This window comes from Prionailurus bengalensis, chromosome B3 (genome assembly GCF_016509475.1).
Source record: "Prionailurus bengalensis isolate Pbe53 chromosome B3, Fcat_Pben_1.1_paternal_pri, whole genome shotgun sequence".
Taxonomy (NCBI): domain Eukaryota; kingdom Metazoa; phylum Chordata; class Mammalia; order Carnivora; family Felidae; genus Prionailurus; species Prionailurus bengalensis.
The window spans coordinates 137,317,692-137,344,914 of record NC_057355.1 but is presented as its reverse complement, the minus strand read 5'-3'; the positions used below and the strand labels follow the sequence as shown (position 1 = coordinate 137,344,914).

The 27,223-nt window shown below is 42.6% G+C and overlaps 1 protein-coding gene across 15 annotated transcripts in view; it reads right to left on the bottom strand.

The window, feature by feature from the left end:
• Positions 1-5,523: 5,523 nt before the first annotated feature.
• The window catches only part of UNC79 (unc-79 homolog, NALCN channel complex subunit), a 270,279-nt gene continuing 248,579 nt past the window's right edge, over positions 5,524-27,223 (bottom strand). For 10 of the 15 annotated variants that reach the window (XM_043556906.1, XM_043556895.1, XM_043556901.1 and 7 more), the window contains 4 exons: positions 26,772-26,849; positions 8,906-8,947; positions 6,551-6,703; positions 5,524-5,766 (listed from right to left, as the gene is read on the bottom strand). In XM_043556906.1, coding sequence (XP_043412841.1) covers positions 5,686-5,766; positions 6,551-6,703; positions 8,906-8,947; positions 26,772-26,849 — 354 coding nt within the window. In that variant the 3' untranslated portion in view covers positions 5,524-5,685. Of the gene's footprint in view, positions 6,704-8,905; positions 8,948-26,771; positions 26,850-27,223 lie in introns of all 15 variants that reach the window. The other 5 variants (XM_043556897.1, XM_043556909.1, XM_043556898.1 and 2 more) reach the window with 1 other exon arrangement.

Below are 27,223 nucleotides of genomic sequence, written 5' to 3'. Positions count from 1 at the left end.
GCCCTACATTGGTCTCCCTTTTTCTTTTGTCAACGATCCACTAGGGTCTAGAAGAGCTGGGCTCTCTGCTTCCTCCTCCGATCTGAGCAGAACTTGCCCTACATCTGAACCTCCTCCTGGCTCATGCCATCCATGAAGCTAGACTGGGGACTGTGGTTTCCTGGAGAAGAAGAAAGAACATATCCATTTATTATTTTCAAAATACTATTCCCATGACAAACACAAAGATGTGTTCATACCATGTGAAGTCCAAATGATGACAGAACAAGCCATATGGAGGAGGATTTCCCAGTCGCTCATTCAAACAGAGGAACGTGGAACCTTGAGTCACCACATGGAGCACCGCAGTGTGGGAACGCCCGCACTTGGAAGAATTGGAACCAAATTCCCATTGCAAGCTGTGATTTCATTTCAGCAAAACACCAGCTGTCACCTGGCATTACAGTCTGAAGAATAAATGGCTGCATGAACGTCGGGTGCTTAGCACAGAGCCCGGCATACCTAGGAGTCATGAGTGCTCCTTAAAGGCTAGCTGTCATTCTTGTTTATGATCCTCTCTCTCTCTGCTAAGTACCTGACAGATATCATCACGTTTACTCTTCACAGAAAGACTGGAAGAGAGGAATTACCGCCTCCATTTTGTTACCGATGAAACCAAGGCTTAGCAAGATCAAGTGACTTGCCCGTGGTCAGAGAACAGGTCTGCGGCAAAGTCTCGAACCGATCTGGCTTCCCGGCCTGTGTGCAGCTGACTCCCCCAGTCCTCGGCCCAGCGTTCAGCAGTCTGAGCTGCGGGCTCTGGGTACACCCCACTGTCTGGAACTGGCCCGATCCCCCCCTCTGCAGAGCACCCCCACGCCCCCGCACCCCCAGCTCAGCGGGGGCCTGATTGTCCTCACCTGGAGTGTTTCTGTCCTTCATGCTTGATTACTTGCTGGTTCCTTTCTTTTCCAAGTGGCCACTTGAAGGAACGGAAATCAGGGCGTCTGCCAGCCAGCCCCCGGGAGGCTCCCCTCTCCACTGGGCTGCTGGTGGGGGCCTGTCTGGGCTGCATAATTAAAAAGCCAGCTCTTTTCAACCAAATCCGCGGCTTCTGCCAGCGTCCTGTGCACCCTGCAGGGAAGAGCTGGTGCCTGACATCACCCGCTGACCTCCAGTGCTCTGAGGTGGGAGAAACCAGGATGGTGGCAGACTGGACAGACCAGCCCCAACCTGAAATGAGGTCAAATGGATGGATGGGTGGCTGTGGGGAGCGCCAGGGGCTCCAGCCAGTGGCCATGCAGGTGGGGGCCGAGGAATGATGCTGGGGGAGCAAGGCTACTATGGGCTGAGAAAACAGCCCCAAATCCTGCTTTGCCACTGGCTTGCGGAGGGAGCCCATAAAATGCGAGGTCAGGCTAAACTGGGTGGCGAACGCACACGCCTGCAGGGTGGGACAGGTAAATGCGTGAAGCAAGCCAGGCCCTGTACATCAACCTAGATGCAACGCGACTTTTGCTGAGAGGCTTTTGGGGTCGGCCTGCTTGGGAGGCAGAGGTCAGAGGTCAGTAATGGAGCCCGTGTGCTCCATCAAAGAGGTTTCAAACCAAAACGAGAAATGACAAATTGAAGCTCGTCAAACAGAACATGGGATGGATGGGCCAAGTTCAACCAGTTGTCTGCCAGGTGGTGACTTTTGGCCTACATTATTCTACCTTGTTGGTCAGGTGAGTAGCAAAGGACTCCACACATCATTGACTATCAGATTATGTATCAGAAAGAATCAGGGATTTAGGAGGCAGGCAGATCTGGCTCGAATTTTGTTCTACCTTCTACTGAGTGACTCCTACAAGTATTTGGTCTCTCTGTGCCTCAGTTTCCTCATCTGTAATATGGGGTTGATAGAAGTGCCTTCCTCCCATCATGGTTGTGGAGACTGAGATGCTGCATCTAAAGTGCCTGACATGTAGCAAGCCTTTATATATGGCAGCTATGATTATAGTTAATTGGGGCCAGTGTCCGTAGGGCTGCGAGAACTCTCAACAGGCCTCCAATCTAAGAGTTCATCATCATGCTTTTAAATTCATACATTTTTATCCTTTTCCATAAAACTGTTATATTAAGTGGAAAACTATAAATGATACATTTTGCGAGCATAATTTTTTCCCCAAATAAATGAATTCCCAAAGCAAAGGGGAAAATGCCCTTGTCAGAAGATGTGATGCTGGCTTGATGGAAATTTATGATGGATGATCAATAAACAGAAACACCAAGATTGAGCTGCTCCAAGAAGCCCTTAGATTTCTCTATCCCATGCTCTTAGCACATGTTAATCAAAAAAGCCCAGAAGCAGAAAAAGGTAAGAGAAATGAACATTTACTGAGTCTGACTTGGGAGTCAGACTCCATCCAGTCCTAACGTTATTACAGCTGGCTGCATGACCTTGGATAAATTATATAATCTCTGGTCCTCAGCTGCCTCATCTGCAAAATGGGAATAATAGCGTGGGGGGTGCACTAAGAGGAGAGAAGGTAGTATGTGTAATGTGTTCAGTACCTAGTACATCCCCAATAAATGATGGCTCTTGTGGTTTCTCTTGGATCCTATTCAAGAGGCTTACTGCTTGTTGCTCCTGCTGGTGGAATGAACCAGCCAACCTTTCGTGCATAACATTTCAGTCCCCAGGGGGATCAACTCTCATAAAAACATGGCCGGGTACTATTCCATTGAGTTCCAACCACTCCCATTACTGTCAAAACACTCAACCCGCCCGATATACATATTTGCATGTTAATTGTATTAAAGAAGTATATGAAACGATCTGCATTGTCCAAATTATCACCGGAGGCCCTTCGACCCCAGCTCTGGGAAGAGTCTTGGTGGGTAACCCATCTTCTCCCATCCGATCCAATCTTAGCTGGCCTGTCGCAGCAAACAGCACAGTTGCTGCAACCGCTTGACTTCAGATGAGACTCTCTGGGAAGAGATTTGCTGAAAACACCCAGTGAGAGGCAGAATGACACGCTTGTAAAGGGAGGATACACGGTGGAGACTGGACACCCTTGGCTAATGACCACGTTTGGCTCTCATGGCCTGTAGGTCTTGCTTCTGAGGGACTAGCGGAAGGAAAAACCAGGTGACTCTGCAGCTGGGAGCTGTTCCCTTGAGTGGTCTTCACAAGGCGAAGGCGTCCCCAGTCTTCCTGGCGGTCTGTATCTCCCAAGTGCCATGCGAGCTTTCCATCACCCCTGGGAGATGGGTAGATAACTCCATTTTATAGATAAGGAAAAACAGAGGTCCACAGAGGTTTAGTATCTTGTCCAAGGTCACCCAACTAGTAAGAGGCATGCCGATGGCAAACAATCATGGGATCTATGTGTTTGTAGATTTTGGTTCACTCTACCCTTGGGAATCTCAGAATGTTCTGTTCACACTCTAAGCCAGTAGGATTCCATGGGGGAAGGAACACTGTATGCCTTGACCCTCTCCAAGCCAATAGTTAACACTGGCCAAATCTGGATCAGGAAAAGTGTGTTGGACTCCCTCTGCCTTCTGTGGCTGACAGACTGTCACTGGGGGCTGGGTGGGGGGGTGGTAGAGCCGGAATCAACATGGGCAGTGATTGAGAGACCAGTCCTTGGCGTTAGCCAGCCTGTGGTCAGGTTCCAGCTTTGCCTCTTATTAGCCATGTGACCTTGGGCAAGCAGCTTTACTTCCCTAGGCTTTAACATGACAAAAATAATAACTCATAACTTTTATTGAGTGCTTACCACGTGCCAGGCACTGCTCTCTTTGCTTGTGTCCTTGTATCACCTCAACAACCCTATGAATTAGAATGTGCCATTATCCCCATCATACAGATGAGGAAATATTAGTAATGACATTTCAAAAGCCCTGAGGTGGCAGGAAGCTACATCCATGCAAAGGTTCAACGCGGTTTCTCTCAGTGGCCTTCAGCTAGGCCAGGGGTCAGCAGACTTCTCTGCAAAGGGCCAGATGGTGAATGTTTTAGGCTCTCAGGGCCGCACATCTCTGTCCTACCTCTTCAACTCTGCCCTTGTAGCACAAAAGCATCACAGACAGGATGTACACGGCGGGTGTGACTGTGTTCCGATAAAACCTTACAAAAACAGGCAGTGGGCCCACCCCTGGTCTAGGTGAATGGCTTCTCCTCTTGTTAGGGCCAGTCCTGCTAAACTCCCATCTGTCCCCTCTTTTCTCCACTTTTTTCTTCTAAGAACCTGAGTCCGACTCACTCCGGGGGTGAAGGGGGGTGAGTGGCTAACATCAGGATATAAAAAGAAGATGAGGACACTGGGGAATGGGGGTGAGGGCAGTGTAGGTCAGAGAAGAGGCTTACTGGTCTCTCTAAACCAGTGACGTAGGCAGGGTCCCATCAAGGACAGTATTGGGTCAGGTTGGCAGGAAGGTGGGTCACGGTTCTCAGGGGCAAGGAGGCAGACCTGGAGTAAAGGAAACATGTCTGGACAGTAGGAAGCTTTAGATGGGGGCCCAGTCAAGAGGGCTGAATTGAGGGCCCATCTCCGGCCCTTGGAGGGAGGGGAGGGGGGAAATGCAAATACAAAGGGACACTGAGCCCACTGAAAGAACTGGAGCTGGAGAAGAGCCCGTGGAGGACTCTGGACTTTGTTGGTAGGATGGGACGGCTAAGATCCCGGCTGTCTGCAGCAGGGTGGGCTCAGGACCAGCAAAGGGTTGGGCTACAGCTGAGCCGAGATGGGGAAGTCAGTTAAACCCCTCACGGGGAAAGCAGCGAAGGCCTCCCGCTCTGGCCTATGTCTGTTACCCGCTCCAGGAATCGCTGCTCAAAAAAAAGTCACAATTCAGCCCTTGCTGAGCCCACTGGGTGGCTCAAGAAAGACCTGTTGCTTAATCAAGTCCATTCAGTTCAACAGACATTAGTTAAACCCATACTACGTGCCAGACCACGGGGATACAGAGACAGGAAATAACCTCAAAGCTGTCACAGTTTACAAGTGAGAGAAATACACGCACAACTTTCTATACGAGACAGAACATTCACGGAGGCATAACCAAGCCCAACGGGGAGCCTTCTACCTGGGGATGGCCTTTCAGAAGAGCTCATTCGGAAAATATGAAGAATGATCATTGCTATGTTCTTAATCTAGGAACCGAGTGGCTCCCTGCAAATTTTCATAGGGACGAAGCTCTCCCACCTTGTCTTTCTAGAACTCACGTGAAACACTTAAACAATTGAGGACTTGTTTCCCCCTGAGAAGCATGAAGAGATCAGACTTCCCAGCAGAAAAGAGAGGCCTCCTAATAACCAACATAAAAAAATTAAAAAAAAAATAATAATAAATAAATAAAATGGCCTCGTGCCCTCAGGTCCTTCCTGGAGAACAGACTTCAAGTAAATTGTGTATTTCTCTTACCAAAATGACCCGAAAGAAAGCCTTTCCTCTCAATAGTTGTACTTAAGTTTTAAGGGAAGTTAGAGGAGTTTTCCAAGTTTACAAGAAACGTATAAACTGATTTTAAAAAACCCCAGGCTCACAGAGATAATAAAAAATGCATTTAATAGCATTTCAATATACAGCTTAAATGTATAGTAAGTCTTCTTGTCGTCAGTGCATTACAGGGATAGAGAAGAGAAAGATCATTTGTGAATGCACAGTCAAATGCTAAGTAGGAGTGCTGATAAATCTTGGTGTTCTTACACTATTAAAATTCTGTTTTATGAAACATAACTTCAGGTGCAGTGTTCTGTGCCAGCGTGGGGAGTCGTCTGGTCCAGTGTGCGATCTACAGTTTTAAATTGAATTGTATTACAAGTATTAACAAAAGAATAAAATTTATTATTCACAAAACTTAAGTGGTTGTCATAAAGCTTACAAGAAAGTACAGCCTAGAACGAATGAGTTGAAAAATTAGTTTTAAAAATAATAAAACTTACTGGACAGTTTTGGAAAATGAGATTATAAAACAAAGAAAAAAACAATTGGCACAGGTTAACCACCTAATTTCTAAGTGCACTTTGTAATGGTCCTTGCAAGCTGCCACTTTTCCCAGGATAATGACAAAAAGCTTCAGTCAAGTGTCACTGGCTTGTGGTGACGGGTTTTTTATTGCATTGCCAAGAGTGGATTTTAAGAAAAAACACTACAAAGGTTTCAAAAACCCTATTTATTCTCTATCATCAAAAATAGCAACAGGGGGACTTATACAACTTTTCTGTGAGTACCCACCAGTCTATTTTTTTTTCTTAAAAAAAATAGAAGTTAGTTAAAGAAAAATGATTTGGTTTTTTAAAAAATAATGTAAGGAAACACTTAATCAGATAGCCCAAGGAGTCATCAGAAATATGTGTAGCAAGAAAGCTTCATTGTTGGCCCTCTCTGGCCTTTGCACGTCTTTTACTAGACTAGAAAGAGAATGGACAGTACCAGTATGTTCCCCAACCTGCTTGGATCAAATTGTTTTGTTTTGAAACCCATTATTGCTAAACCAGAGTGTTGACACTGAGAGCCGAGGAGTCCGCTCATAGAGGATAAAATTGAGAGGCTGCTTCCGAGGACTGGATCTCCACCTGGGCCATTTTGAACTGGGTGCACTGCAGCCACTTGCGAAGGGCCACCAGGCCGGCACTGCTCTGGGCGGAGCCCGGCAGCGTCCGTAAGCTGTGGTGGTTCACGTGGTTCTGAATGGCCTGGAGGCGAAGCTGGAGTCCGGCGGATAAGTGCTGTTAAGAAAGGGCAAGACATCTAAGTTTAGTTTCTTTCCTCCAAGTGGGCACGGTCAACCCAGGGAGCGCCGGCTTGGGCATCTTCTGCAGGCAGAACTCCTACGTGGTTCAAGCGCTGTCTGGCCTGAACAGGAAGGTCAGCTCTCCAATTTGGCAGCGTGCAGGGCAGGGGATGTGGGCAGGCAGCATGATTCTAAAGTCACTCTGGCCCAGATCCATCCCAGTAATGCCAATCCCAGCTTGACTCATCCATTGCAACGGGCACTGACAGCTGACACGTATTCTTGACCCCTGGGCGCTTATTCACCACGAGGGCCTGGGACAGCGGCGAAGGGCCTGGGCTCTGCAGCCAGCTCCCTGGGTTCAAATCCTAGCTCCTTTGTGGACAACCCTGGGAACAAGGTTTTCCGGACTGCGTTTGGATTTTCTCATGGACAAACTGGGGATAGTAACACCTCGTGGGTTTGTTTGTTTGTTTTTTAAGGATAAATGAGTTAACGGAGGGTTTAGAACGGAAGTTGGCACGTAATATGTGCTCATTACATTTTAATCATGGTTACAGTCTCTCTGTTTTCGTGTTAGCGCACACAGAGAAGCTAGGTCCAAAGCTCTCTGGGCCTCCTCAGAGTTCCACAAAGCAGGGGCAGGGGCAATCCAATGCCTCAAGGAGGAAGTACAAGCGACTGTTTTCATAGTAAAAGCTAGCGGGAGATAGGACTTCGGCGGTGTCGGGGCCCCCACCTGTGGCCACAAACTGCACCAACACCACAAACAAGACCACGCCTGCACTCACTGCAGATGGCTGCATTTCTCTCTCCGTGTCTGGGTACCTTGAGGTCACCGCCCCCCTTATTTCAGCCAACATCCCTCCCCAGCTCTGAGAAGAAATTCAGGCAGAAGGTTTCCATCTTCTGCCCCCTGCTTGTCCTGTAATCCTCACGCCGTAGACGGAGCCCAGGTTTGGGTGGAGCAGGTGGCTAAGCTCTGCCATCATAATGTCAAGTAACTTTACTAGTCATGGAGTAGGTTTTGCCCAAGTGATGACAGTGTGTCACTCGAGGCGGGGTCTGGCAGCGGAAAAGTCACTGGGACAGGGTCTTTCCCTTCCTGACTGCACCCCCCCCCCCCAGTTACCCTTCTTTCTGGTCCTATGTTTCCTCGTATGTAAAACAAAGGATGGGGCCAGATCCTTGCCCTTCTAGCTCAAGTCCATCGTTCATTCAATGTTATCCTTCCTTAATAGAATTCTTCTTGTCACAAAAAGTCCATTTTAGGGGCACTTGCGTGGCTCGGCTGGTTGAATGTCTGATTTCAACTCAGGTCATGATCTCACAGTTTGTGAGTTCAAGTCTCGCATGGGGCTCTCCGCTGTCAGTGCAGAGCCCACATCGCATCTTCTGTCCTCCTCTCTCGGTACCCGCCCCCTCCAACTTGCACTCTCTCAAGAATAAATAAGCATTTTTTTTAAAGCCCATTTTATTTAAAAAAAAAAAAACAACCACCTTTTTAATGTTTATTTTTGAAAGAGAGAGAGAGAGAGAGCATGGGCGAGCAGGGGAGGGGCAGTGAGAGAGGGAGACACAGAATCCGAACAGGCTCCAGGCTCTGAGCTGTCAGCACAACTGACATGGGGCTCAAACTCACAAACTGTGAGATGATGACCTGAGCCAAAGTCAGACACTTAACTGACTAAGCCACCCAGGTGCCCCATAACTCCATTTTATTTTTTACAGTTAATTTAAGTAATCTCTACACCCTACGTGGGGCTTGAAGTCACAACCCCGAGATCAAGGGTCATACGCTCTATTGTCTGTCTGAGCCAGCCAGGCACCCCACAAAAAGTCCATTTTAGTGGCCAGGAGATAGCAATGAACACGCGTGGGCCCAGATCCCATGTGTGTCCTCTAAAGGTAGGGTAGGCCTGTGTTCTGGTCAGGAACCGAGCCTCGTCCGGACTCTGGGATCCCCCCTCCACCCACATCCTCATAGAGAGCGAACAGGACGCGCGTGGCCCCTGCTATCACCTCGGCCTGCACGGCCCTTACCTGGCCCACAGTCTCCCACTTTATCAGCACTGGGCCGCCGAGAGCAGGGTGAATTCACCTTGCTCCATGGTAAGTGGAGCATCAGTGAGCCCTGGTAATGTCACGACCCTTCTCTGGAGGGGACTGGGCTTCCAGTCCACCAGGGATGACTTACCTTGGTATTTGACTGGATCATCGGCAACCACATAGGTATCAGCTGTGTGGAGAAACACAGAGGCCTTGTTATCAGCGGTCTCCATCCCCACCCCCATTCGCTTCCATTACTGCACAGGAGAGCAGAGCACACAGAACCCCTTTGACATCACAAAAGGGTGGGACCCTGCTGCGGAGTTATCCATTAACAGGAAAACATCTTTCTGAGGCCAGACCCTGCTGAGCTGGTGGCATTTGGAGGTTAATAAGTGCCCCATGAGTGCCTGAAACACACACTTTAGAGTAAATGACTGATTGTCTCTTGAAAGCGACCACACATGGGAAATTAAATGTGTATTTATTTAATTAAATCCTCACTTTCTTGAAACAGAATTTCCTCCACGGGATCTCTGAGACGGAGTCTCCGAGTAGGATGGCGACTCTATTTGCCCAGAGTCATTAAGAAAATATCGCTGGGAATTGGTTGAAATGCTTCAGTGATGGAAAAAAAAATTAAGCCCCAAAGTAGCCTGGCTGTGATTTGGAAGGTGGGACACAGCAAGAGTGACTTGGGCCAGAGGTTTGGACGGCACAGGTCACATGCAGGCGAGCAGCGGGGTCCCTGCTCCGACAGAGGGCGAGGCGCTCAAACTGCAGGCATCTAGGGAGCCCCGCCCTTCTGCTGCCTCTCTGGCCCACCCTGAGCCCCTCTGCTGTGCCTTTCCTAGGAAGCCACATGGTGTCTGGCCCAAGGGCCTCCAGGAGCAGCTCCCCTCTCCCTGCTTTGGTCTCTCAGCCACGTTTCAGCCCTCCGGAATATAAGGCTGCCTCGTAAATCCACAAGTTAGGGACAGAAGACAGTGTTTCCCAAAGTGTGTCCCACAGGACTCTAGTTTGGTGGGTTTAAATGGGGGAGGGAGCACTGGTACAGTAAGTTGGAGATGCTAGGTTCCTTATTACAGCATTGCTCAGATCTTTACTGTACTAAATATGCATCATATCACTTCACTCTGTGCCTTCCAACCCTCTCTACTCCAAATTCAACAGAGAAGTACAGTGTCATGGGTTGAATTGTGCCCCCTCATGGTCCCTACCCACACTGCTTCAGAATGGGAATTTATTTGGAAGAGGGATCAATGCAGATGTAATTGAGTTAAGGTGAGGTCCTTCTATGGTAGGGTGGGCCCCTACCAGTATGCCTGATGCTCTTATAAAAAGGGGAAGATTTGGACACAAGCCAAAGAAAGCCAAAGACTGCCAACCAACCTCCCGAAGCTAGGGGGTCAGGATAGAGCAGATTCTCCCTCACAGCCCTCAGAAGGAACAACCCTGCTGCCCCCTGACCTCGGACTTCTGGCTTCCAGACTGTGGGATAAGAAGTTTCCATGTTTCAGCTGCCTATTCTGTGGTGCTCTCACAGCAGTCCTAGCAAACGAATTCCAGGGCACACTCCAGGAAGCACAGCCCACAGTTGGGAGTGTGCCAAGGGTGAGGAGGTGTTAGGGATTCAGTTGATGCTGAAGCGTGAGGTTCTCAGGAGGGGGGGGGGGGGTCACAAGAAACATGTTTAGAAAAGCAGAGGTGAGGCCCCTCATCATCCACCCATGATGCCTTGGGAGGCCACATCAAGGGATTTGGATTTGTTTCCAAATCCAATATAACTTTGAAGAGGGAAGCCCCATTCACCATGAGTGGAGCTGTGTTCCAGAAAATCACTGTGGCAGCAATCTGCAGACTAGGATGAGGAAGAGGATGGACCGTGGAGGCCAGGTGGAGGCTGCCTCGATGGTCCAGGTAAGACCAGGCGTGGCTTCCAGGAGGGAGAAGGGTGGCTGCCTGCAGACACAACCTGAGAGGGTCTGAGGACAGGTCTGCTCTTTGGAGTGAGGAAAAGGTCACAGCAGAAGGTGAGGTTTCTTTTTTTTATATATTTTTTTAATGTTTATTTATTTTTGACAGAGAGAGAGAGAGAAAGAGAGAGCACGAGCGGGGGAGGGGCAGAGAGAGAGGGAGACAGAATCCGAAGCAGGCTCCAGGCCCTGAGCTGTCAGCATAGAGCCCGACGCGGGGCTCAAACTGTGAGATCATGAGCTGAGCCGAAGTCAGTTGTTCAACCGACTGAGCCACCCAGGCACCCCGAAGGTGAGGTTTCAAAGTGTGGGCAAATGGGAAGAGAGCTGTGCCATGAACAAAATGAAAGAATTAGTGGGAGGACTGCTGGGATGCAGGATAATGACCTGTCTGTTTACTACTCATGGCCACGGGCCGCAAGGCTCATGTGATTCATCAACACACACACACACACACACACACACACAAACTTGGTGAAGTGACAAATTACATTTCTCTCTATGCTTTTGTTCCCAAGGCTCAATCTGGTTGCAGTTTTGCTTTGAGCATTTTGTTGAGATACACAATTTGCTAATTTGACTTCTACTGATGTTCGCCCCTAAGCACATGGCTCATGTTGCAGCCATGTAATACTCCGTCTCTAGCATAAATATTGTGTTTAGGAATGTGGTATGATATGTACCAGATGATATAATTGGACAAAAACTCAGAATATCAGAAAATGACATTTTCTCTCTGCCTCCTCCAACCACCAACACTTATAAAAAAACTTGTGGGATTACAAACATCAGAGACAGATAAGGCTATGCTCTCTGGCCATTAGCAGGATTGGCTCATGTAAACATTCTGACTGGGAAAAAATAAACTAGTCTAACCACTTCCTCTCCAATGTCTGTACAGCAAAAAACAAGCTCTAAGGGTCCTAATGTCTACAAACTTGCATTGACTTTTGACCTATTTAATATGGAGCAAGCCTATATGCCTCTTGATATTTAGGAAATACCCAAACTAACCTCCTGCTAAGATCCTGAGGGACCAAGGAGGGTAGAATCCAGGAGGCACTGAGTACTCTGACCCTGGGTGGACACCTCTCCCAGTGCTGTTCTTGGGGCTAATGGCCTGTATGAGACAATCAAGGGGAATAGTGAGGTTGGGTTTAGAAGGGTTTTTGCTATTAGCCCATTTACAAAACATGTGACCGTATCATTCTAAAATATATCTGCAAAGGCCCTTCAGGTTTGTGACTTAAGAATCACATGACTGAAGTCTTCAAGTTAAATCTCATTATTATTGATAGCATTATATAAGCCAGCAGTCATCCTATTTCAGGAATGCTAATTTGACTTACTGAATAACACTCATTTCAGTTCTCTTTTCCTAGTGGCTCCCACAAAGCTGTCAGTAGGAATTAGATGTAATTTATTCTGGGTTGTGTAATGTCATAATAAAGTTGGTTGGATTTTTTTTTTTCCTCCGCAGAAACAATATCCAGAAAATGGAAGGACAATAAAAAAAAAAAATAGGTTGCTTTCCACCAAAATAAAAGTGATACATTTCCTTTTATCTCAGTTTATGCTACAGGATAAATGAAGACTTTCTGCTCAGTTAGACTGTATTCATTTCACTCCATGTTTGTTCTAGCCCTCAAAACTAAAATTAGTTGTAAAACTTTCTCTTTCAGCAAAGATGGACTAACAAAGACCAGATTTTACCCTCTTGCCTAGAACGAGTAAAATTCCAGATGAAGTGTATGAAACAATGATTTTCAGACACTGGGCATCAGCAATGCAGCACAGTGATCCCCGAGGGAGAGGAAACAAGGTAAGCCCTACAATATCTTAGCTAACTGCTAGAAAGCTTGCCGGCAGTAGCACAGGAAGAGGGACCTGGGAAGAGCCTAACTATCTTCCTGAGTTGAGATGGAGTTGTGAGTCCAGGGAGGTCAAGGTGTGTAGTCTGTCAGGCAGAATACTGCAGAGGAGAGAGCTTCACAGAAAGAGAGCACGAGAGAGAACTCTGAAGATGCATAAAGGGTCCCCCTTGAGTCTTCAGCTAAATACTGACCAGTGCACACATGTAAGAAAAACTACCCGAGGCTGAAGAAAAACAACCCCAGGAGATTAGAGAGGTGATCACATGGCACCAGCAACAGTTTGTGTTCCCACAAGCTGGTGACAGTAGACAATTCTTACATTTAATAGAACATCAGGTAGAATACTTAGAAGGTTAGTCCCTTAATAGTGAAGAAACATTAGCTCTAGACAAAATGCAGCTCTGATCACCTGGCAAGGCTTACAAGCAAGTTTCAAAAGGAAAATAACTATTTCTAAATAATTTAACTATAACACAGAATACAGCTCAAAAATATTTATAGGGATACAAAAATATCCAGCACTCAAGAAAGTCAAATTCAAAATGTCAAGAATGTAATAAAAAATTACCAGGCATACAGAAAAGCAGGAAAAGGTGACCTATAATGAGAATAAAAATCAATCAATTGGAAAAGACCCCAAATGATACAGGTAACAGAATTAATAGAGAAGGACATTAGAACAGTTATTATAACTATATTCAATAGAGTCAAGAAACTAGAGGAAATATTGAGTGTGTCAAGTAGAGGCACAGAAGGAAATATTTGAAAAAACAATAGCTGATACTTTACCAAATATAAAGAAAACTATAAATCCACAGATGCAAGAAGTTCAACAAACCCAAGCACAAGAAACACGAAGAAAACTACACTAGGTGTTTCACCATCAAATTGCTTAACAATAATGGTAGAGAGAAAATCTTAGAAGAGACCAAACAACAACAACAACAACAACAACAACAAAACCATATATTACATACAGGAGAAAAAAAGATTAGAATAATACAGATTTCTTGTTGGAAACAATGGAAGCAAGAAGACTGGAGGAGAAACATCTTTACATCACTGAAAACAAACAAACCTTTGAACCTAAAATTCACTACCCAGTGAAAATATCTTCCAAAAATGAAGGCAAAATAAAAACATTCTCATACACAAAAGCTGAAGCAATCAGTCACCAGCAGACCTGTGTAAGAAATAGGCTTTTTTTTTTTTTAATGTTCATTTATTTTTGAGAGAGACAGAGACAGAATGCAAGTGGGTTAGGGGCAGAGAGAGAGGGAAACACAGAATCCGAAGCAGGCTCCAGGCTCTGAGCTGCCAGCACAGAGCCCAACGCGGGGCTTGAACTAACAAGCCATGAGATCATGACCTGAGCCGAAGTCAGATGCTCAACCAACTGAACCGCCCAGGTGCTTCAGACCTGTGTAAGAAATAGTAAAGGAGGGACGCCTGGGTGGCTCAGTCGGTTGAGCATCTGACTTTAGCTCAGATCGTGATCTCACAGTTCATGAGTTCAAGCCCTGCATCAGGTTCGCTGCTGTTGGCTCAGAGCCTGCTTCAGATCCTCTATTCTCCTCCCTCTCTGCCCTTCCCCTGCTTGCACTCTCTCAAAAACAACTAAAACATCAAAAAAAAATTAAAGAAAGAATAAAGGAAGTCCTTTGAGCAGAAAAAAGATAGAAGTTTAGATCCATAAAAGGAATGAAAAACACTGAAAATGGCAAATATAAATATGGCAATAATAGCAAATATAAGTTAATATTGAAAAAAAGTTTAAGTCTCTTTAAGAGATAATTGTTTAAAGAACAAATAATAACAATGTATGGTTTGGTTTACTTCTACACATGTTTATAACATACACAAAGTGGTATAATATTACTTGAAGCTGGTAAGTCAAAAATGGATACTATAAACTCTAAATCAACCACAAAAAAAAACCCTAAGACAGGTAGCTAATAAGATAACTAAAAAACACACTTCTACTTCTAAATGACTTGTCGGAAAAGAAGAAATCAAAAGGGAAATGAGAAAGTATTTTGAACGGAATGGAAATGAGAACATATAAAAATTTGGAAGAACGCAGCTAAAGGAAGAAATTCAGTGCATTAAATATTGATGATAGAACAGAGGTTTCTCAAAATAACAACCTTAGCTTCGATCTTAAGAAACTAGAAAAAGAAGAGGAAATTATAGTCAGAGTTTAATCATTATAAATTCAATCCAAAAGAAGGCAAAACAAAAAAAAAAAAGGAACAAGAAACAAAGAACAGATGGGAATTACAGAAAACAAATGGCAAGGTGATAGATTTAGGCCCCCAAATGGCACAAAACACATTAAATGAAGATGGTTTAAAGACCCCTAATTAAAAGGAAGGGATTGTCAGATTGGATTTTTTAAAAAAACAAAACCCAGCTACATGCTGCCTATAAGAAATATACTTGAAAAATATAAAGACACAAATAGGGTAAAAAGTAAAAGAATGGAAAAAGATATACCATCCTAACACCAGCCAAAAGAAAACTGGACTACCTTTATTAATATCAAAGTATGGTTCACGGCAAAGAATATCAATGAAGATTAAGACAGCCATTTCAAAATTCATTTCATTAAGAAGACATAATAATCCTAAATATTTATGCACTTAATAACAGAGATTCACAACACATGAAGCAAAACTGATAAACCTGAAAAGACAAAGAGATCCATAATTACAGAGATATATCAATACCACTTTGTCAACAGTTGATAGAATAAGTAGACAGACATATGGAAGACTTGAACAACACTATCAATAAGCTTGAACCAACTGGCATAGGAAACTACCTGACAACAGCAGAGGACATATTCTTTTCTAGGGCACACTGAGCATTTACCAAGAACAACTATATTCTGGGACATAAACAAGTCTCAGTAAGTTTAAGTGACTGGAATTATATACAGTATGTTCTCTGAACACAAATGGAATTAAAAATCCGTGGGCACCTGGGTGGCCCAGTTGGTGAAGCATTCAACTTTGGCTCAGGTTATGACCTTCCCATTAGTGAGTTCGAGCCCCACATCGGGCTCTGTGCTGACAGCTCAGAGCCTGGAGCCTGCTTTGAATTCTGTGTCTCCCTCTCTCTCTGACCCTCCCCTGCTTGTGCTCTGTCTCTGTCTCTGTCTCTGTCCCTCTCTCAAAAATAAACATCAAAAATTTTTTAAATTTGAACTGAATGTAAATGAGAACACAGAATATCAAATGGTGGGATACCGCTAAACCAGTGCTTACAAAGAAATTTATAAAAGACAAAAAAGATATTGTTTATAATAGACAAGAGTGAATTAAATCTAAAGTAATCAGAAGAAAATAATAAATAGAAATGAATAAATAAATAGAAATGAATAAATAGAAGAAAGAAAATAATAAATAAAAAAACAAAGAGAAAAATCAATGAAAACAACCCAAAAGCCTGGTTACTGTAGTTTGTTAGTCAAAAGCTCACTAAAATTGATATGTCTCTATACAGACTGACAAGAAAAAAGGAAAGAAAAGAAGTCACAAATCCCCAGTGTCAGGAATTAAAGAGGTAGCATAACTACTGATCCTACAGATATTAAAAGTATATTATAAACAATTTCATGCCAATAAAACTGACTACTTTGATGAAATGGACAAATTCTTTGACACTACACCAAAGATGACTCAAGAATAAACAGGAAACTTAAATAGCACTATCTATTGAAAAAAATTGAATCCATAATTTAAAACTCTTCTGCAAAGAAAATTTCAAGACCAGGCAGTTCCAATGGTGAATTCTATCAAATATTTAAGTAAAAAATAATAATAAATCTACAAAAACTTTTCCAAGAAACAGAGGAGAGCCAGGAGTTAAGATGGCAGATAAGTAGGGGGACCAGAATTTCCCTTGTCCCTCAAACACAGCTGTACTGAAGTCAGACACTTGGAATACCCAAGAATACAGGCTGTGGAGTGACAGAGAAATCTCTACAGGTGGACAAAGCTTGGTGGGACAGAGGTGCGCCTATTCACGAATTGGAAGAGAGAAAACGGTGTCATAGGTACAAAGAGGGGGAACCCCTTCTATGGAGAGACAAAAAGAGGTAAAGAGTGGCTGTGGAAGTGTGGTTTTGTGTTTGGACAAGAGAAAAACCTCTCTGGACCATGGACTAAGGAACGAAGAATAGGGAGAGAGCCAGTTTCTACTTTGCAAACAGGCTTAAGAGCTAAAGACTGGAGTTTTCAGGGGTGCATGACTTTCCCAGGACTAGAGTGTTGCCGTGTGCATTCGCCTGGCGGGGAGGGAGCCCTGGGGTACCGGAGTGATCTCGGGGGGCACGCTGGGAGAGAGCAATCCCCTCCCTCGATTACTGTGGGAAGAGGGTGTAGTGACCCCCAATGACAAAAGACCCTGCAGGCAACAGCCAGAGGCCCTTTGTTGGCTGCAGAGCATGGAGCTACCCCAGAACTAGGTCCATGGGGTGTGGGATCCTTTAAGACATCAGGTTTTGAATCCCAGCCAAGTGCCTAGGAGGACACACCAGCTGCCTGAGCTACTCTGTGAGGGCTGCCTGAACAGGGTGGTTTGAGACACCTGGTCTGGGGAGGAGATATTCGGGTGTCACTATTTTTCTCCCCATAATCAACATGGTGGGGCTTCAGGGAACAGCACAGTGGCCCCCAGTGGAGGTGGGACCCGCTTACACCAAACCCCGCCTCTCCATGCCTGGTAACTATTTATCTACCAGAGTGAGATTGACACTGACCTAACCAGACGGCCTCTCCTCTAGACCATCACAGCCACCCATCCCAGGCACCAACAGACAACTTGCCTGTAGTTTTGAACGTTAGTCTATTTAAAAAAATTTTTTTTAATTATTTTTTTCCCTCTTTTCTTTCCTTCTCTTCTCTTTTCCCTTCTTTTTCTTTCTACCCTCCTCTTATTTTCTCTTTCCTTTGGAATCAAGCTCATAGTTTCTGATTTGATTTTTGGTCAATTCTTATTTTCTTTCTTTCTTTTGTCTTTCTTTCTTTTTTTCTTTCTTTCTTCCTTTCTTTCTGTTGTTTTTTTAACGAGGAATGCTTATTCTTTTTACACCTTTTCTGTATCTCCTTCCTCTTTATTTTCCTCTCCCTCTCTCTGGATTAAGTTTTATAGTTTCTCTGATTCTCTGCCTATATTTCCCCCCCATCCCCCTTTCATTTCTCTTCTTGTATGGGATAAGGCTCCCTCCCGCCCACCACCACTTTGCTTTCCTTTTTTCCAGGGATACTTCAATGAACAAATCAAAGCACACTTGGTGGAAGATCCAAACAATCCACCACGACAAGCAGTGGAAGAGAGCAGCCAAAGACAACAGAGTGCATGCAACACACTCCCAAAAACACTTACTGAAGTGCCTGGCCCTGGACAGTGTGTGACCCCTTCTTAAGATAGTAGTACTTGCAGGTGCAGGACATAAAACAAGCTATTACATCATGTAAATGACAGAAGCCTAGCCAAAATGATGAAGTGGAAGAATTCTCCTCGAAAGAAATTCCAGGAAGAAATGACAGCCAGAGAATTGCCCAAAACAGATACAAACAATATATCTGAACAACAATTTAGAAAAAATAGTCATAAGACTAATAGCTGGGCTTGAATAAAAGCATAGAAGACAGCAGAGAATGTATATTGGTGCATAGATCAAGGACATAAGAAGTAGTCACGATGAATTAAAAAATTTTGTAAATGAGATGGAAAATAAACTAGATGCAGTGACAGCAAGGATGGAAGAAACAGAGGAGAGAATAGGTGAAATAGAAGATACAATTATGAAAATGATGAAGCTGAAAAAAAGAGGGAACAGAAATTACTAGACCATGAAGGGATAAAGACTAAGTGATTCAATGAAATGAAATAATATTATCTGTATCATAGGAGTTCCAGAAGAAGAGGAAGAGAGAGAAAGGGGGAAAAGGTTTATTTGAACAAATTATAGCTGAGAACTTCCCTAATCTGGGGAAGGAAACAAACATCCAAGTCCAGGGGGACACAGAGAACTCCTTTCAAAATCAACTAAAACAGGTCAACACCATGACATATCATAGTGAAACTGGAAAAATACAAAGATAAAGAGAATTCTGAAAGCCGTTAGGGACAAATGGGTCTTAACCTACAAGGGTAGACACATAAGGGTAGTAGCAGACCTGTCTATTGAAACTTGGCAGGCCCGAAAGGAGTGGCAGAAAATATTCAAAGTGCTGAACAGGAAAAATATGCAGCCAAGAATCCTTTATACAGCAAGGCTGTCATGCAGAATAGAAAGAGAGATAAAGAGTTTCCCAGACGAACAAAAACTAAAGGAGTTCATGACCACTAAACCAGCCCTGCAGGAGATCCTAAGGGGGACTCTGTGAGTGAAAAGCAGCAAAGACTACAAAGACCAAAGACATCACCATAAACACAAAACCTACAGATAACGCAATGACACTAAATCCTTACCTTTCAATAATCACTCTGAATGTAAATGGACTAACTGCCTCAATCAAAAGACATAGCATATCAGAACGGATAAAATAACAAGATTCATCTATACGCTGCCTACAAGAGACTCATTTTAGACCCGAAGACACCTGCAGATTGAAAGTGAGGGGATGGAGAACCATCTATCATGCTACTGGATGTCAAAAGACAGTACAGCCATACTTATATCAGACAAACTAGATTTTAAAACAAAGACTATAACAAGAGATGAAGAAGGGCACTGTGTCATAATTAACAGGTCTATCCATCAAGAAGAGCTAACAATTGTAAATGTTTATGACCCCAACGTGAAGCAACCAAGTATATAAATCAATCACAAACATAAATAAATGTAGAGATAATAATACCATGATTGTAGGTGACTTTAATATTCCACTTACAACAATGGACAGATCATCTAGGCAGAAAATCAATAAGGAAACAACAGCTCTGAATGACATATTGGACGAGATGGACTTAACAGATATATTCAGAACTTTTCATCCAAAAGAATACACATTCTTCTTGAGGGCACATGGAACATTCTCCAAAATAGATCACACACTGGTTCACAAAACATCCCTCAACAAATACAAAAGGACTGAGATCATACCATACATATTTTCAGATCACAACACTATGAAACTTGAAATCAACCCCAAGAAAAAATTTGGAAAGCCCCCAAATACATGAAGGTTAAAGAATATCCTACTAAAGAATGAATTGGTCAGCCAAGAAATTAAAGAAGAAATTTAAAATATATGAAAACAAATGAAAATGAAAACACGGCAGTCGAAACCCTTTGGGATGCAGCAAAGGCAGTCCTAAGAGGAAAATACATTGCAATCCAGACCTATCTCAAGAAGCAAGAAAGGTCCCAAATACAGAACCTAACCTCACACCTAAAGGAACTAGAAAGACAGCAGCAAAGAAAGCCCAAAGCCAGCAGAAGAAGAGAAATAATAAAGATTAGAGCACAAAAAAACAGTATAGAATAAAATAAAAAGCAACCAGTAGAACAGATCAATGAATCTAAGAGCTAATTTTTTGAAAGAATAAGCAAAATTGATAATCCCCTAAGGAGACTTCTCAAAAAGAAAAGAGAGAAGACCCAAATAGATAAAATCATGAATGAAAGAGGAGAGATCACAACCAACACCACAGCAATACGAACAATTATTAGAGAATACTATGAAAAATTATATACCAACAAACTGGACAATTTGGAAGAAATGGACAAATCCCTAGATACTCACACACTACCAAAACTCAAAAGGGAAGAAATAGAAAATTTGAACAGACCCATAACCAGCAAAGAAATTGAATCAGTTATCAAAAATCTCCCAAGAAATAAGAGTCCTGGGCCAGAGGCTTCCCAGAGGAATTCTACCACACATTTAAAGCAAGTTAATACCTATTCTTCTCAAGCTGTTCCAAATCATAGAAACAGAAGGAAAGCTTCCAGATGCATCCTATGAAGCCAACATTATCTTGATTTCCAAACCAGAGACCCCACTAAAAAGGAGAGTTACAGGCCAATACCCCTGATGAAAAATGGGTGCAAAAATTCTCAACAAGATACTAGCAAATCGAATTAAACAGTATATTAAAGGAATTTTTCACCGTGATCAAGTGGGATTCATGCCTGAGCTGCAGGGCTGGTTCAATATTTGCAAATCAATCAACATGATACATCACATTAATAGGAGAAAGAATAAGAACCATATGATTCTGTCAATAGATGCAGAAAAAGCATTTGACAAAATACGGCAACGTGTCTTAATATAAACCCTCAAGAAAGTCAGAATAGAAAGAACATATCTTAATGTCATAAAAGCCAGATATGAAAGGCCCACACCTAATATCATCCTCAATGGGAAAAAACTGAGGGCTTTCCCCCTGAGATCAGAAACACAACAGGGACGTCCACTCTCACCACTGTTGTTTAACATAGTGTTGGAAGTCCTAGCCTTAGTAATCAGACAACAAAACGAAATGAAAGGCATCCAAATTGGCAAAGAATTCAAACTTTCACTTTTCACAAATGACATGATACTCTACATGGGAAACCTGAATGACTCCACCAAAAAACTGCTAGAACTGATACATGAATTCAGCAAAGTCACAGGATATAAAATCGATGTACAGAAATTGGTTGCGTGATATACACCCATAATGAAGGAACAGAAAGAGATACCAAGGAACCAGTCTCATTTACAATTGCACCAAGAACATAAAATACCTAGGAATAAACCTAAACAAAGAGGTAAAAGATCTGTATGTTGAAAATTACAGAAAGCTTATGAAAGCAATTAAAGAAGACACAAAGAAATGGAAAAATATTTCATGCTCATGGATTGGAAAAAGAAATTACCCAAAGCAATGTACATATCCAATGCAATCCCAATCAAAATTGCACCAGCATTCTTTACAGAGCTAGAACAAACAATCCTAAAATTTTTATGGAACCACAAAGGACCCTGAAAAGCCAAAGTAATGTTGAAAAAGTAAACCAAAACTGGAGGCATCACAATCCCAGACTTTAGCCTGTATTACAATGCTGTAATCATCAAGACAGTATGATATTGGCACAAAAACAGACACATAGACCAATGCAATAGAATAGAGAACCCAGAAATGGACCCACAAACGTATGGAAAACTAATCTTTGACAAAGCAGGAAACAGTATCCAATGAAAAAAAGACAGTCTCTTTAGCAAACAGTGTTGGGAGAACTGGACAGCAACACGCAGAAGAATGAAGCTGGACCACTTTCTTACACCATACACAAAAATAAATTCAAAATGGATGAAATACCTAAATGTGAGACAGGAAACCATCAAAATCCTAGACGAGAAAACAGGCAACAACCTCTTTGACCTCAGCCATAGCAACTTCTTATTTGACGTGTCTCCAAAGGCAAGGGAAATAAAAGCAAAATTGAACTATTGGGACCTCATCAAGATAAAAAGCTCTGCACAGCAAAGGAAACAGTCAACAAAATTAAAAGGCAACTTACAGAATGGGGGAAGATATGTGCAAATGACACATTGGATAAAGGATTAGTATCAAAAATCTATAAAAAATTTACCAAACTCAACACCCAAAAAAACAAATAATCCAGTGAAGAAATGGGTAGAAGACATGAATAGACACTTTTCCAAAGAAGACATCCAGACGGCAAACAGATACACGAAAAGATGCTCAACACTACTCATCATCGGGGAAATACAAATCAAAACCACAATGAGATACCACCTCACACCTGTCAGAGTGGCTAAAATTAACAACCTAGGAAACAACAGATGTTGGCGAGGCTATGGAGAAAGGGTAACTCTTTTGCACTGTTGGTGGGAGTGCAAACTGGTGCAGCCATTCTGGAAAACAGTGTAGAGGTTCCTCAAAAAATTAAAAATAGAATTACCCTATGACCCAGCAATAGCACTACTAGGAATTTATCCAAAGATATAGGAGTGCTGATTCGTAGGGGACATGTGCCCCAATGTTTATAGCAGTGCTATCAACAATAGCCAAAGTATGGAAAGAGCCCAAATGTCCATCAACTGATGAATGGATAAAGCAGGTGTGGTATATATACACAATGGAATACTACTCGGTGATGAAAAAGAACGAAAGCTTGACATTTGCAACAATGTGGATGGAAGTTGAGGGTATTATGCTAAGTTAAGTCAGCCAGTCAGTCAGAGAAAGACAGATATCACATGTTTTCCTTCACATGTGGAATTTGAGAAACTTAACAGAAGACCATCGGGGAAGAAAAGGAAAAATAAGCTACAAATAGAGAGGGAGGCAAACCAGAAGAGACTCTTAAATACAGAGAACAAACCTAGGGTTAATGGCGGTGGTGGAGGTTGCGGGGTGGGGGTGGGGTGGGAAAATGGGTGATGGGCATTGAGGAAGGCACTTATTGGGATAAGTACCGGGTGTTGTATGTTAGTAATGAATTACGGGAATCTACTCCTGAAGCCAAGACTACACTGTATGTTAGCTAGCTTGACAATAAATTATTAAAGAAAAAAAAAAAAACAGAAGAGGAAAGAATACTACCCAAATCATTATATGAGGCCATCATTACCCTGATACCAAAACCAAAAATAGTTATTACAAGAAAAGAAAATTACAATCCAACATCCCTCATGAACATCAATGCAAAAATTATTTTAAAATGTTAGCAAATAGAATTCAGCAAGATATAAAAAGGATAATACACATCACAACCACATATGGCTTGTCCCAGAAATACAAGATTTGTTTAACATTCAAAAATCAATCCATAAAAAAGAATACTCAAATGACCATCTCAATAAATGTAGAAGAAGTATTGGAAAGTCCTGCATTTATTTCTGACAAAATTCCTTAGCAAACCAGGAATAGAAGAGAACCTTACTCAACTTGACAAAGGGTATCTATGAAAAACTGACAGCTAACATTTATATTTAATGAGGAAATACAGATGCTTTCCTACTAGGAAAGCAAGGTTTTTCACTCTCATAACTTCTATTCAACTTGTACTAGAGGATCTAGCCAGAGCAATGTGACAAGGCAAAGAAATAGAAGGTAGAAAGACTGGAAAGGAAGAAATATAACTGCCTTTATTTGCACATGACATAATTGTCTGTACAGAAAAGCTGATGAGATCCACAAAAAAAGCTACTAGCACTAATAAATGAGTTTAACAGCTTATAGGTTATAAGGTCAATACAAAATCAGTTATATTTCTAAATACTAGCAATGGACAATCAGAAATTTAAATATAAAAACCCAAAGCATTTATAATACCCTAGGATTATGATAATGTAGCGATAAATTTGACAAAATATGCTAATCTTGTCTATGGAAAACTACAAAATATTGCTGGAAAAAGTATTTTTTTTAAAAATAGCAAGATAGGGGCGGCTGGGTGGCTCAGTCGGTTGAGCATCCGACCTTGGCTCAGGTCATGATCTCAGTTTGTGGGTTCGAGCCCCGCTTCGGGCTCTGTGCTGACAGCTTGGAGCCTGGAGCCTGCTTCGGATTCTGTGTCTCCCTCCCTCTGCCTCTTCCCCACTCATGCTCTGTCTCTCTCTGTCTCTCAAAAATGAATAAATGTTAAAAAAAATTTTAAAAACTAAAAAAATAGAAAGATATACTGTGTTCGTGAATTGGAAGACTCAATATTGTTTAACATCTCAGTTCTCCTTGGGTTAGGCAAAGGTTTTTAAAAATACACTAAGGCATGATCCATAAAAGAAAAATTTGATAAATGTTAGTTCTCAAAATTAAGACCTTCTGCTCTTCACAGGACACTCTTAAGATAATGAAAAGACAACTGCAGGGAAAATCTTTGCAAATCACCTATCAGATAAAGGACTTTGCCTTAAAACTCAATTATAACAACAACAAAAAATCCAACCCAATATTAAATGCACAAATAATTTTAACAGATACTTCACCAAGCAGACATATGGATGGCAGATAAGCACGTGAAAAGCTGTTTAACGTCATCTGTCAATAGGGAAATGCAATTTAAAACCATGATGAGATACCAGTACACAATTCTTAGGGTGTCTAAAGTGAAAGATGGACTATACTAAGTATTGACAAAGATGTGCAGGAACTGAAATGCTCATACACTGCTGGTGTGAATGTAACAGGGCACAATCACTTGGAAACCAGTTTGTCAATTTCTTGAAAAATTATACACATATCATATGGCTTAGCCATTCTGCTCCTAGGTATTTATTCAATGTACATGACAGCATATCTTTACACAAAGACTTGTACACGAATATTCATAGCAGCTTTATTTGTAATAGCCCCAAACTGAAAACAGCCCAGATGTCCATGAACTGATGAATGGAAAAACAAAAGGTGATATATCCATGGGGCGCCTGGGTGGCTCAGTCAGTTAAACGTCTGACTCTTGATTTTGGCTCAGGTCATGATCTCACAGTTTCATGAGTTCGAGTCCCTGCAGAGCCTGCTTGGGACTCTCTCCCTCTCTCTCTCTGACCCTCCCTTGCTCACACTCTCCCCGTCTCTCTCAAAATAAATAAATAAACTTAAAAAAGTATTTTAAAAAGGTGATATATCCATACAATGGAATACTACTCAGAAAGAAAAAGAAATGATCTACTGATACATGCAACAAAATGGATTAATCTCAATGTTACTCTGAATGAGAGAAGGCAGGAAAAAAGTCTTAAGTAGTGTATAAATCCATTTATATAAAATTCTAGAAAATGATAAGTAGCCTATGGTGAGGGAAAACAGACCAGTAGTTGGGGCGCCTGGGTGGCTCAGTCGGTTGGGTGTCCAACTTCGGCGGCTCCGGTCATGATCTCACAGTTCGTGAGTTTGAGCCCCACATCAGGCTCTGTGCTGAGAGCTCAGAGCCTGGAGCCTGCTTCAGATTCTGTGTCTCCCTCTCTCTCTGCTCTTCCCCTGCTCACACACTGTCTCTCTCTCTCTCAAAAATAAATAAAGATAAAAAAAAAAAAAAAAAAAAGAAAGAAAGAAAACAGACCAGTAGCTGCCTGGGGACAGGGATGTAGGATACAGGAGTGGTGGAAAAGAGCAACTAGAAAGAATACGGGAAACCTTTAGGGGTGTGAGGGACATGTTCATTAACTTGATTATGGTGATGTTTTCACGGATATCATCTATGTGAAGACTTACCAAATTGTACATTTTAAATATGTAGAGTTTACTATATATAAATTATACTTCAAAGAAGCTGTAAAAAAGAAAATCAGGTATGATCATCTGAGTGTCAGTCAGATCGTTTCTCTCATGGTGTTGACTTTTGCTGTTGACTATCAAACCAGAGAAGCTCTCTCTACCCCATTCGAACCAGCTACCTTGCAGTGTTTGGACAACAGTCAAGTTTTCCCTGAAAATGGGTTGCTTTTCTCCAGCACTGTGTGAGTTAACTTGACAAGTGACCATAATTGAAGAATAGAGACAACCAAGGAGTGAAATTGCAAGTTATAAGGTCCCACACTGACCCACTTTGTGTGGTGGGGGTGGGGGCGATGGCTGAGACACTGGAATCCAGACATGACAGGTAAACAGGGAATGCTGCAGGCAGAGGAAGGACAAATAAAAAGGCAGGGAGTGAGAAACCCAGTTCTCCTTCACTCTCATTGTTTATCACACTAGTATGCTTCTGAGGTCCTTGGACAGATAACACATACTTAAATTACACCCATAGACTAAAGACTGATTTAAAATAGTAATATTAGAAAGGAACTTAATTTATCTGAGAGAAAAGTGATAGCTACCAAGTCAAACAATTAAAGACCATTTGCCTTGGTTTTCTGGCTACCTTGTAAGCTGGGGCATCACCAACCAATTTCTATGACCATAAGGTCATTTTCAGATCGACGTTCCCCGGTAATATTTTAATGACTTGTGTTCACAGGCAATATTGGGCCAACATATTTAACCCAGGTAGACTTGGTTCCAGTGGTAGAACAAGAGCAAAAATAACATGATAACCATTTGGTGAAGGGTTGTCCCATGAGCCTGAGTCCTCCAGCCCCCAACTCTGTCAAAACTAAATCAGTTTCTTTTCCTCTTCAAAGTCACATTCAAAGTAAATCCACACTTGTTTTCAGCAGCAAGAATCAGTCTCATAAAAATCATAAGATTTTCCTACCTTGACAAAAATTGTTGAATTGCACTCTTGCAATGCCTCCATTAAACTAATCACGTGGAGGCACACCATTTCCACCATCTGAAACAACAAACATGAAAATCAGTTCCACTCCCAGTAGTGCAAAAACCTCGAAAGCTAGTCTGCAGCCGCAGAGGATCCATGCCATGTGCCCGCGAGCCTTTTGGCACGATGACCAGAGGGGACCACAAGCAGTAGAGCTTATTCACCTCTAAAACTTCAACTAGAAAGTGACTTTAAAAAGCTCCAGAGGTTTCTCATTTGGCATGCCTTCCTTATCTAACTCGGGGCTGCCAATGCAACGGGGTATTGATCTTGCTAATCTGCACTGAATTGTGATTCATACCAGAGGATAAATGCCTTCTGCTTCCCTCCTTCCAACTACAGAACTTGGGCTTATGTCCTTTTCTTCATCTTGACCCTTTTTCCACAGT